Below are 12,788 nucleotides of genomic sequence, written 5' to 3'. Positions count from 1 at the left end.
AACATTAACCGAACCGAAATTTTTTCGGTTAAATCGATCGGTTAACCAAATTAACCGAAAATTATATATTTTTATTTTTGGTTAAAAATTAACCGAATTACCCGAATTAACTGAATTGAATCACTACATAATTAAATTATTTTTAGACTTTTAGACTTTAGTTTTAGTTTTAGTTTTAGAATTTTATTTTTATTTATTAAATTATTTGTAATTTTTATGATTGGGTTGGGTTGGGTAATTGGGTTGGATTGAACACTTGGGTTTGAATTGGGTTTAGGTGAATAGTGGGCCAATTTATATATTATAATTTTATTTATTAATTTTTTCGGTTAAACCCAAAAAATTCGGTTAACCAACCGGTTTCGAACCGAATTAACCGTTAACCGAAAAATTAAAAAATAATTAACCGACCCCCAACCGATTAACCGAATTCGATCGGTTAACTGAATTTTTTCGGTTTTACTCGAATTTTGCACACCCCTAATCAAAACTTATCCCTAAATACAACTTTAGAGAATCTTTTAATTGGAATTGTTTTGTTATTATTATTAATTAATTTTATCATTTTACATGCTCTTCTTACTGTTTATAAAATTCGTCAGGTTCTAGAATAATAAAATTGATCACTGTTAAAAAAAATTATTAAATAAATTTATTTGACAATGAATTGAAATTTTTAAAACTTTATATTATATATTTTTTTGTATATACAAAATTCATATTATGTTATATATATCTACAATTTATTTCCTGTAATTTAGTGGTAATTTTTTAAAAAAATTGTACAAATATTTTAATTATGGAGCATTTTATCAAAAAAGTCCTTTTTTAAAAAAAATTTACCGAAATGGGCTCATTATTTAATTATTTACCGGAATGGTCCATTTTCCGGCAAATCGCGTCCACGTCAGCAACTCGCGCTGACGTGGACGCGATTTCCTGAGTCACGTAGCGCGCTCCAGGGGACGCGATTTTTCTGTTTTTCCCATGTTAGGTTTTTTCGGCTTTTAGGGGTTAGGGTTCAGACTTTTAGGGTTTTTAGGTCTTGGAAGAAATAATTTCGAGTTGACGTTTCTGATCAAATAGTATAAAATCGCTTCTAGCATGATGCTATTTGAGAAGAATTTGTGAAATCGCGCCCTCGTGGACGCGCTTTTACTACAGTAAGTCATGGAAGAAATAATTTTTTTTGATGTTTCTGAGCAAATAGTATAAAATTGATTCTAGCAAGATGCTATTTGAGAAGAATTTGTAAAATCGCGCCCTCGTGGACGCGCTTTTGCTACAGTCGGCCATGGAAGAAATATTTTTTTTTGATGTTTCTGAGCAAATAGTATAAAATCGCTTCTAGCAGAATGCTATTTGAGAAGAATTTGTAAAATCACGCCCTCGTGGACGCGCTTTTGCTACAGTAGCATGTTTGGGCTGAGGTTATAAATTAGGCAGAAAATGTTCTCAAAATGCATAAGTCACAGCAGAAACAATTTAGAGAGGCTAAGAAGGTTAGAGTTTCAAATATGAGTGAACATATTAGTGCTGTTATTTACTACGATGGTGAGGTTTGCCACACCGAGAATGGTGTTGTTTTTTTGTCGGAGAATACGGTGCGACTGGTTTTTAACCAGAACATAGATTTGACAGAACTTCGTAAAAGAATTAGGCATAAAATTTTCGGAACGACGCCAATGAAAGTTCTGTCTATCACGTATCGATTTTGTTCTTCTGTTGATCCGGTGACATATGACTCGTTCGACATAAAAGGTGCTCGTAGCTTGAAGGCAATGGTACAGACTCATCTTGCTAGTGGAGCACCTTATATTGTGTTATATGTACAATTTACATCGCCAACTGATGTACTTGCGACCGGTATTCGAGATGTATACACGACCCCTGGCCGACACTCAGTTAGCGGGTTACAAAATACGGAACAACCCATGTTCGATAGCGGTGTCGAATTTACATCCCCCGCAAGATACTCTGTCGGTGGATGGGACATGTACATCGGTGGCTCGACGTTTGATGCTGGAAACACGTACTGGGGAAAGGCATCAAGTTCTAGTGGGTAGCAATCTACATCTAATTGGGGACGTTATCAAATGCCCAGAAGAAGGGATGACGTACTCCCTACGACGTCAACTGGTGAGGGGACCTCGTACGTTGCAGATGATTGTGGGTTAGAAGATGACTTTGATGTGGATCCACCTTGATAGCCCGGGCTGGATGGTGCAAAGTTGGCTTATTTTCTAAACCGGAGCCTATTCCAACAGAACCTGAAGATGCTTAAAAGAGTTCAGATGAAGAAGAAAATCCATGCTTCAGAGCATACTCACCTCCAGCCCACATGCATAATGTCGATCTGTCCGCAGATGATGCTTTAGAGTTTCCAGATCTACCACACCGGTTGCATGATCATCAAAAGTTCGGGGGTAGATTCTGGTGAATTTGAAGTTGGTAATCAGTTTACCAACAATGATAGTTTTATTGGTGCTTTGAAACAGTATAGCATCAAAAACGGCGTTAACTACCACGTCGTTAAATCCAAATCTGATAAGTTTGAGGCGAAGTGTGCGGTCCAAGACGGCACATGTTCATGGAAAATCTACGCCTCGTTAAGGAAAAGGATAGGGTTGTGGGAGATTAAAAAGTACAAAGGTCCACATACATGTGCTGCAGGTATAGTATTGACGGTTTCTGAATAATACTTTTATTATCCAATGTTGCATTATTTAATGCACTCGATTTATAGGTGTTTCACAAGATCATCCCAATATGGATTCAGCTATGTTAGCTAGCTTGATACTGCCCACGGTAAAAGCAGATCCCAAGACTTCAGTGCCGGTGTTAATTACCAATATCCGTAGCCAAATGGGGTACACACCCTCTTACCGCAAGGCATGGATAGCTAAGCAAAAGGCGTTGGAGAAGATGCATAGTGGGTGGGATGCCTTATATAATGAAATATGGCAATTGTGTCAGGTGCTAGAGAAATGCGTCCCAAGTGCCATCACAGACCTTGAAACGGAACATTCGTACTACAACGGCCGATTGCTACGTGGATGCTAAGTGTTTAAATACCTGTTTTGGACCTTTAAGCAATGCCGAGACGCATTTCCATACTGCAAGCCATTGGTACAAATTAACGGTACTTTTATGTTCGGTAGGTATACTCATCGGCTATTGCTTGCAGTGGCACAGGATGGCGGTGGGAGAATTCTTCCAATTGCATTTGCAATAACACCGGGGGAGTCGTCTGATGACTGTGATTTCTTTCTCTCTGGGTTAAGGAGGCATGTGTGCCGCCAACCTGATATCTGTGTTATTTCAGATCGGAGCGCAGGTATACTAGCTGTATTTGATTGACAGGGAAGCTTATGGCAGCGCACACCCCATAGATATTGCCTAAGACACGTTGCTTCAAACTACTACAGGCAATATCCATCTAAGAGCGAACGACAACTAGAATACGTAACAATATGGATATCTGAGAAACAGCCAGTCAAACAAAGTTGTGCGGATGGTGTAGGAATCCAGGCCATACAAGTCGATCATGCCCTAATTGCAATAGTTGAATGTAATTGTAAAAAAAATTAAGTTTGTGAAATTATTAATTGATAAATTGTATTAATGGTTAGTAAAAACTATCAAATTATATAAAATTATTAATTGTTAGTACCAGTCAAAATATTTTTCCAAATCTAACATTATGTGAATGTAAAATTATTAATTGATAAATTGTATTAATGGTTACTAAAAATTATCAAATTATATAAAATTATTAATTGTTAGTACTAGTCAAAACATTTTTTCAAATCTAACATTATGTGAATGTAAAATTATTAAATGATAAATTGTATTAATGATTAGTAAAATTATCAAATTATATAAAATTATTAATTGTTAGTACCAGGAAAAAACATTTTTCCAAATCTAACATTATGTGAAAGTAAAATTATTAATTTAGTTTAGGGTTTTTAATTAAATTAGGTTAGGGTTTTTAAGTTTAGGGTTTAGGGTTTTTAATTAAATTAGGTTAGGGTTTTTAATTTAATTAGGTTAGAGTTTTTAAGTTAAGGGAGTTAGGGTTTTTAAGTTTAGGGTTTAAGGTTTTTAATTAAATTAGGTTAGGGTTTTTAAGTTTAGGGTTTAGGGTTTTTAATTAAATTAGGTTAAGGTTTTTAATTTAATTAGGTTAGGACTTTTAAGTTAATTAGGTTAGGGTTTTTAAGTTAATGGGGTTAGGGTTTTTATGTTTAGGGTTTAGGGTTTTTAATTTAATTAGGTTAGGGTTTTTAATTTAATTAGGTTAGGGTTTTTAAGTTAATTAGGTTAGGGTTTTTAAGTTAAGGGGGTTAGGGTTTTTAAGTTTAGGGTTTAAGGTTTTTAATTAAATTAGGTTAGGGTTTTTAATTTAAGGGTATTAATGGTTAGTAGAATTCTCAAATAATATAAAAAATTTCTATTTTATTACATCAAATAAACTTCTATTTTATTACATCAAATAATATCAAAATATTCAAAATATTTGTACAAATAAATTTAAATACGACAATCAATGTCTATGCCCGGGGGATTCAATGCCACATGACGGCCGTCGACGGTTACGCGCTGGATTCCTCCTTTCTATAGCTTCTGGCGGCGGTTGTTGTTTCTCCGGCAGGGATTCCAGTTCTTCCGGTACGGTATCTGGTTGTCGGACTTGGGACGATGATCCACCTTCAAAGAATAGTGTATGTGGAGGTGTTTGTATCACGAACGGCGACGGTGTTTGAAACCCATACGTTGGTGGGGATTGGTAAAAAAGAGAGCTCCCCGACAGCCCATCTTGCGATCCCTTGTGTGCCGCTGGCCTATACATTAGCGGTCCACTCGGCATAAAAGGAAATGGATCTTAACCGGGCATTTGGCTCCAAACTGCCATAGGACTCAGAAAATGGTACATATAAGGGTTAGGATACATATAAGGGCTAGAAAACGCACCTGGCATCATCTAAAAAGGCGGTTGCGTGGGTATTATCGGTTGAACTGCTGCGTCGGGTGACTGTGTCGGTGCTCTCGTTGGGCCTGGTGATTGCATGGCCGCTGATGATGAGCCGGGTGAATGTCTGGGCCTCGTTAAGGGGCTGCCTTCATCGTCTTGTCGTCTTGGATTTAGGGCCCGCGCCTTTCCCTTTCGACATGTATTTGCCGCTGCCTCTCATCTGGTGTCAGTAAATACGGCTATCCATGGATCCTAAACCATGACATGTATTCTAAAACGCACACTAACTCCGGAACGATGATTGGTTCCTGAGTAGGTATATATTCGTATCGATCTTCTCACATTTCCATGTACTCAGACCAGTATCTCGTCCAATCCATATTCAATTGCCAAAGGTTGACTTTGTGTTGATCGTCAAATACCTCAGGATCCACTAGAATCGGTTGTCTACATCCAAACTGTCGTAGCACTCTGTCTGTCTGGTGCGGCTCCACGGTTGCATAGCTGATCAACACGACTTTCACGTGCCAAGCTTATGGATTTTGTAAGAACTCTTCCGGGATTACTGCCCGAATTGTCAGATCCTCGTATGGTGTCCATTGAAACTATATGAACATGATAGAAATATTAGTTATATACATAATACTAAATACTATATACTAAATATCAATCGACTAGCGAATGTATGGAAATATCTATTTTATTTAAAACTTACTTGTACTTCCGACCGTTGGTCCAATAGAAGCCGTATATCTTCAAGAGAGGACGGTAATCGAGCATGACTTGCCGGATGGTTCCACCTAATTAAATAAATTTTTAGCATACTTTTATTTTTAAAAATCTACATAATAATTGTAAAATATAATATAAAATTTTCCTCGTTATGAGTGGGAATGTATATGGGTGGTCCCCACTCGAGGACGTAGAAATCGAAAGCGAAACCGTGCCCACGACTGCAGTAGTGACAAACAACCTCCGATTTTTGCTCTCCTCGGTCGCGTCGCCCCGCACATCTCCCGATATAACGTTGCCAAGATGGGAGACCCCAACTCAATTCACCGGCTGCTCTAAAATCAACGAGTTTCAGCAGCCATTTTAGATGTACGCGGCTCCGTGACGTGTCGGGCATCAGATAACCTCTAATTAATTGAATCATATATACCCGAGCATATCAGATTCTTTCAATTTCGGTTGAATCTTCATTCGAATTTGGGAATGTGTCACGTAACCAGCCCATCTCGATCTTACCTCCCTCCATTTTCTCTGAAATAGCGCCCAAAAGCTCGTAGCACACCGCCCCCAATCGCTAGATTGGGCAGACCCGATGACTGGGCTCCCGTCCACCGGCAATCCCAATTGCAGACTGACATCTTCTAGAGTGATAGTGCACTCTCCACATGGAAGATGGAATGTGTGTGTCTCGGGTCTCCACCTCTCGATCAACGCATTGATTAGTTTCGGGTCCACCTTGCATCACCGGCCTACCGTCGCCACGTGCAAAAAACCCACTTCCCGCAGGTAGTTCTCTACCAACGGTGATAAAGGAGCATGCATATTCCGGATATTGCATTCCAATACCCGATCTACATGCTTTTATAACAAATAAAAAATTAATAAATATCTAAAAATGCATAAATAAAAAATTCTTAAATAATATTTAAAAATTAAATTTAATACTTACCATTTTCATTTGTTCCACCGATATGTGATGCTTATCAAGATGAGTTGATTCTCCAGCCATTGCTGAAATCGTACAAATTTTTACGGTTTAAAAAAATTAAAAAAATATTTTTAAAATTATTTAAAAAAAAGGAGTTAAAAGAAACTTAAGAGGAACTTAAGAGTAACTTAAGAGAATTTTTGAAGGAAACTGAGAGGAAATTGAGAAGAAATTTGAGAGAAGATTAGTTTGTGAAAAAAAAAGGGTGGGGTATTTATAGTTTTTTTTTACCGCTGGGGGGCAGCGGTCAAATTTTTGACCGTTGGAGCACTGTTCACGCGCGGGTCAAATCACGTCCACGTCAGCGCGAGTTGCTAACATGGCAGCAAATCACGTCTTAGAGGGCACGATTTGTTGCCACGTCAGTAACTCGCGCTGACGTGGACGCGATTTTCTGGCGCATCCCCTGACATCGCGCTAACGTGGACGCAATTTACCGAAAAATAGACCATTTCGGTAAATAATTAAATAATGGGCCCATTTCGGCAATTTTTTAAAAAAAAGAGTTTTTTTTGGTAAAATATCCTTAATTATGTTTAATATTTTTTTTTTTAAAAAAAGGTAAAATGGGGTATAATGCATAACAAAAAGAATAAAAGAAAAAGTGTGGGAGAGAGTGTAAGGGAATAGACGTGAATAAAAGAAAAGCAAGGGGTTAGCCTTAGCCTTAGCGTTGGCATTGGCGTTAGCATTCGGCACTTTCCAGCGGCATGTGGTCCATCCTATCTGTCCTAACGCTGGCCTGAGTTGTAACTACCTTGCCAACCAACTCATTCTAAAAGACAAGCCCAACGGATACTGAAGATGTGTGAATTAATTGTATGAAACGTCTTACTCGCTATTTTCTTGTTCACAAACCAACATCCTTCACCTCTTGATCAATCAGAGTATTAAGAGATGGTTACATTTGTCTTATCACAACTCCAAGCGTCTTTATAATATTAAGACATGGTTTTATGTCTCTTATTATTACTCATAACTCTCTTTATTCGGTTTTCCATCAATAAAATTAATGATCAGGTCAAGAGTTGTAATCAAATAAAAAAATTATTAATAATGATTTCGGGATTCGAATTTGGTCTAAATATTTGAATACTTATAATTCTTTTCACAATTTGTTGGTACTAAAAAGGTATCTTTAATTTATAACTTGAAAAATAAAATAAAAAGTGATACTCAATCATTAGTATACCAAATAATAATTTTAAATAATGAATAATTAATTAAAAGTTAATTATTGCATGGTGCAAGCACCTAGCAAATTCATAAATTATTTTTTCTATTATTAAATAAATCAATTTAATCATTCAACTATTAAAAATACTCAAATAAGGCAAAATTTTAATAAGGGAACCCTTACTTTTTTTTAAATAAATGTTATATATGGTTTACCAAAGTTACTATTGGCCTAATATAAAAATACTCAAATAAGGCAAAATTTTAATGGAGATAACACTTACTTTTTAAAAATAAATGTTATTTATGGTTTATCAAAGTTAATATTGGCCTCTGCCAACAACCTCTTGATTTAAGATGGATTTAGATGGACAGTGTATTTACCTACAATAAGTGTAAAAATAACGGTTGTGGTGAGATTAAATATTGTAGTGTGAAACAAAAAAAGTAGTTAAACGCACCGCACCGCACTCAATCGTCTATCCAAATTAACCCTTAATGGTAAGAGCATAGTATTGTAGGCATGAGAGCTTAAGTTCGATTTTAAACAATACTATTCCCTTTTCCAATTATAAAAAGAAAAAGTTAATATTATTGAAGTTTTTATGTTTTTAATGTTCTGCAGATGAAATATATAAAAATTAATAAAATTTATGTTATTTTTTAAATAGATGAACTAATTTGAACCAATAGTTATACTGCTTCGATGGTAAAATACTTTTTGTCGATTTGAAGTCGTAATTAGCATTAGATGGAAACAATGATTAAAATTCTGCTCTGACACCTAAATAATATAGATTTATATTCTATTATTCCACCTCTTCTTCTTGCAAAATTAGAGTCTGCACTTAAAATTAAAAGTAAATTAGTAAGTTTATATTTTTATATTCGACTTTAAAAAGTTACGAAATAACCATTGAATTATCCGAAAGTTTTTATTTAATTCATTGAGTTGTTAAAATTATTTTTATATCTAATCTTTTATAGTTTAATTTTTTTTTATGAAACAACTTTAAACATCACAAATCTGTAAAACAAAATTCAAGCAGTTTTTTTCTCTGATATTCGATACTAACTATCATATCAATTTGGATCTAAGGTATTTTTTTATTCATCGATAGGTACTAGTCTATCATATTGATTTTGAATTGTCGTTTAAAACTTGCTAGCAGGACTTTTATTTTATAAAAATTAAGAATCCAATAACTTACATAAAAAAAAATTCATGCTCATTAACCTAAATGAAAATTTATTAATAATTTAATAATTATTTAATAATTTTAAATAATTAAGTGATCAAAATATAAATTTACAAATAATTTATTAAATTTAAATGTAATTTGCCTCAAATTTAAATAAATTAAAAAGAAATGGAAAAAAAGATGACCCACAAGTCACAATAATAAAATGCTGACATATTTTATTCATAGAAGTAAACATTTTATTGAGGGAAAATGTTTTTGTATCAAAATTTATTTATTTATTTATTCATGAATTACTTACGCAGGCGGCAATGCATCCATACTGCTGTGCTGTAGGAAAGCGAAGCATCTGTATTGAAATAAGATATTATTATTTTGTGAAAGCACTTTTTTCTATTAATATAATATTGAAGAAAAAATGATGACAAAGCTGAATTTATATAAAAGTAAATTGTCGTTAATTTATACACCACAAATAATCATAAAGTGGGTTATTTTTAACATTCCACTAATTAAATAAAATTTCGAGATAAAGAATTAGTGCCCCTACATAAAGATGTAGATTCCATTTGGCATAATTTGTTATTTGGCACTCTAATTTTTTCTTAAATTTATTTTATCCTTTTATTCATTTTTTATTTTTTAATTATTAAAATTTAGTATTTATATTTTTTCTTAAATTTTGATTGAATATTTGAAGTCTAATTGATAAGAGTCCAAAAGGCTTCACTTCAATTGAATTATGTGGCATTTCTAAAATTTTTGAAAGAAGTTTTACTTATATTGTCATTTCGCAAAAAAAAAAAAAAAACTAAACTATCATTAATCCAGAGAACTTTACCTAAATATCACGTTCGAATAAAACTAAACTATCATTATACCAAACAAAAAATTCTTCAACCCTAGAATTAGAATGGAAAATTTACAACTCAAATTCGACATTTTCATTTGCTTATTTGACTTTTCACGCATGTAATATTTATTAGTGACGTTGCAATATTTTTTTATTTTAAAAATACAATATAATTCAATTTAACAGAAGTACTTGTTGAGATCAAAAGTAGAGGGACTAAATATTAAATATGCAATGAGTAGAAGACTGCAGGGATTAAAAGCAGAAATAGACCCTTAGGAATCAATTTTGCTTTATTTTCCCCTCTTTTTCTTTTAGATTTCAATTTGAAAGAGAAAAATTATCGGCACCAAATATGGAGAGTAAAGGATATAATGGGCTGTCAATTTAAACCCAGGTAACTTCACTGCTGACTTTCGAAGCGGCTTCTCTGATGTGCTGGCTGTTTCCGCGTTGAAAACCTACCCCACTAGAGGCCGGTGGGACACCTAAACCAACCCCTTTTATCCCCCCCTTGTATTTTCCTTTTCCTTTTCCTTTTCCTTTTCGTCCAAACATTTACTATCCCACTTTTCTTCCACTCTCTCCTTGCCACCATCTACGGCGGCTGCACCACCACTGCCACCACCAAGAAACTCTAAAATAGCCTCCTGATCCCGATCTCTCATTACATAAACAGCAAGGGCTATCCGTCCAATACAACCTACATGCTTCTCTAAAAAATGCATTCCCGTTTTGACCATTTTTTCCATTTCTATTTCCCAGTTCATTCCTCTCCTTTCTTTTCCAGATCTCTCGTCGGCGCCAACCATACCTCCGCTCGCTTCTGCTCTCGTTAATCTTTCAACGATTTCTCCGAGCTTTTTTTATTGTTGAACAAAAATCACACTGCAACCGTTACAACTCAAACAGAGGAAGAAAGGCATCTTTTTTTTTTTAATTTTGTTTTGAAGTTGGTGTTATCATGGAACCTGCTACAGGGAAGTCGAGTCTTTTCAGGAATATTCTGGCGCGTGCTCTTATTTTCGGTGTTCTTATCATGGTCTTCCGATTTGCTTACGTGGTCAGCATCACCGGCGAATCTTGCACTCTCAGTAGCTTCTGCTTCTTCTCCTTGCGGCAGAATCTCAACTTCATCGTCCCCGGTGCCAGTGTCTCCGCCATCGTCGGGAACGACGCCGTTTCTCGCTCCGATCCTCGCCGTGACCTCTACACCAGTAAGGAGTGGATCAGGGCCGTCCATTTCTACTCTTCCGTTTTCCAAGATCTGATATCCGAGGGTTTGCTCTCGCCTCACTCCAAGTCTCTCTGCGTGGAGACTCCCTTGGGACAGGAAGTGTTCGCGTTGAAAGAGATCGGTGTGGAGAACTCCATCGGTATTTTCAAGAAAGCGGCCAAGCCTTTGGTGGTTAAAGGTGAGGGGCATCAGATACCGTTCGATGATAATTCTTTTGACTTCATATTCTCCGGCGGAGCTCGCCTCGACACATCTGCTCGCCCGGCGGATTTCGCGTCGGAAATAGCTCGGACCCTGAAACCCGAAGGGTTTGTGGTGGTCCACGTCAAGGCTAATGATACATACAGTTTCAACTCATTACTTGATTTGTTCAGTTCTTTCAATTTAGTTAAAACGATCGACATGGCTGGTTTCGATTCATTAATGCCTTATATTAGAGAGATTGTGTTGAGAAAAGATACTGTAATTCGTAACCATGGGGGTGGAAAGATTCCCGATGGTATTTCTGGTAATAAGTGCTCGGTTCCGGGGCACAAACGGGAATTGGTCCAAAAAGCAGAGCCGCTAATTGAGGAAGAGCCATTGAAGCCATGGATTACCTTGAAAAGGAATATAAACAACGTGAAGTATTTGCCATCAATGGTTGATATAAGTTTCAAGAACCGATACGTGTATGTTGATGTTGGGGCTAGGAGTTACGGTTCTAGTATTGGAAGCTGGTTCAGGAAACAGTACCCCAAACAGAACAAGACCTTTCATGTATATGCCATCGAGGCCGATAAGACTTTCCATCAGCAGTATGAATCGAAGAAGAAGACGGTCACGCTGTTGCCGTATGCAGCATGGGTTAAGAACGAGACACTGCGATTCGAGATTAACCGCGATCCCGGCCAAGAAGAAGTGGATGAGCTTAAAGATAAAGGCAGAGGGATGGGCAGAATCCAACCGGTGAAATCAAGCGGAGGGGAGGTGGACGAGATCCAAGGGTTCGATTTCGCGGAGTGGTTGAAAAACACTGTGACAGAGAGCGATTTCGTGGTGATGAAGATGGATGTGGAAGGAACTGAATTCGATTTGATTCCGAGGCTTTTCAAAACAGGGGCAATCTGTTTGATCGATGAGATATTCCTCGAATGCCATTACAATAGGTGGCAGAGGTGTTGTCCTGGTCAAAGGAGTGCTAAATATGAGAAGACATACGGCCAATGCTTGCAACTCTTTACTTCACTCCGTGAAAGCGGGGTTCTTGTCCATCAATGGTGGTGAGTGAGTTTCATTAGCCTTCCTATGTTGTGAGTCAACTATATAGGTTCTTACGTTCATTCTGGGTTTTAGCTTGTTACATCTGTTGTTCAGTTCATTCATTTAAATGGGAATGTAGGTACAAATCGAAATTTATCATTTACTGGGTTGTTTCATTGTTCTTCCTTGCATACCTTTAGGCCTGCAAGTGCAAAAAGTACGATACAGTATTTAATCATGGAGTTCATACATCTTACCTGCTTCACATGATTAGCTCCTCGCATTAAATGTTGAGGGCATATTTCTATTTTAATTTGGGATATATCACGATTCAAAGGTCTGACATTTGACAATCCATTCAACTTGAAGTCTCATTGGGT

At 36.3% G+C, this 12,788-nt stretch overlaps 1 protein-coding gene across 1 annotated transcript; it reads left to right on the top strand.

Moving 5' to 3' along the window:
* Positions 1-10,257: 10,257 nt before the first annotated feature.
* Positions 10,258-12,571, top strand: LOC107899595 (uncharacterized). The gene has a single exon (XM_016825353.2). The coding sequence runs from the start codon at positions 10,894-10,896 to the stop codon at positions 12,430-12,432; it is 1,539 nt and encodes a 512-aa protein (XP_016680842.1). The 5' UTR covers positions 10,258-10,893; the 3' UTR covers positions 12,433-12,571.
* The last annotated feature ends 217 nt before the right edge of the window (positions 12,572-12,788 follow it).

Source organism: Gossypium hirsutum, chromosome D04 (genome assembly GCF_007990345.1).
Source record: "Gossypium hirsutum isolate 1008001.06 chromosome D04, Gossypium_hirsutum_v2.1, whole genome shotgun sequence".
NCBI lineage: Eukaryota > Viridiplantae > Streptophyta > Magnoliopsida > Malvales > Malvaceae > Gossypium > Gossypium hirsutum.
The sequence above is the reverse complement of the archived record's forward strand: the minus strand, read 5'-3'. Positions and strand labels throughout refer to the sequence as shown.

What these genes read in the sequence shown, in the direction of transcription:
- LOC107899595 (XM_016825353.2), top strand. Translation starts at nt 10,894, where the DNA reads ATGGAACCTGCTACAGGGAAGTCGAGTCTTTTCAGGAATATTCTGGCG.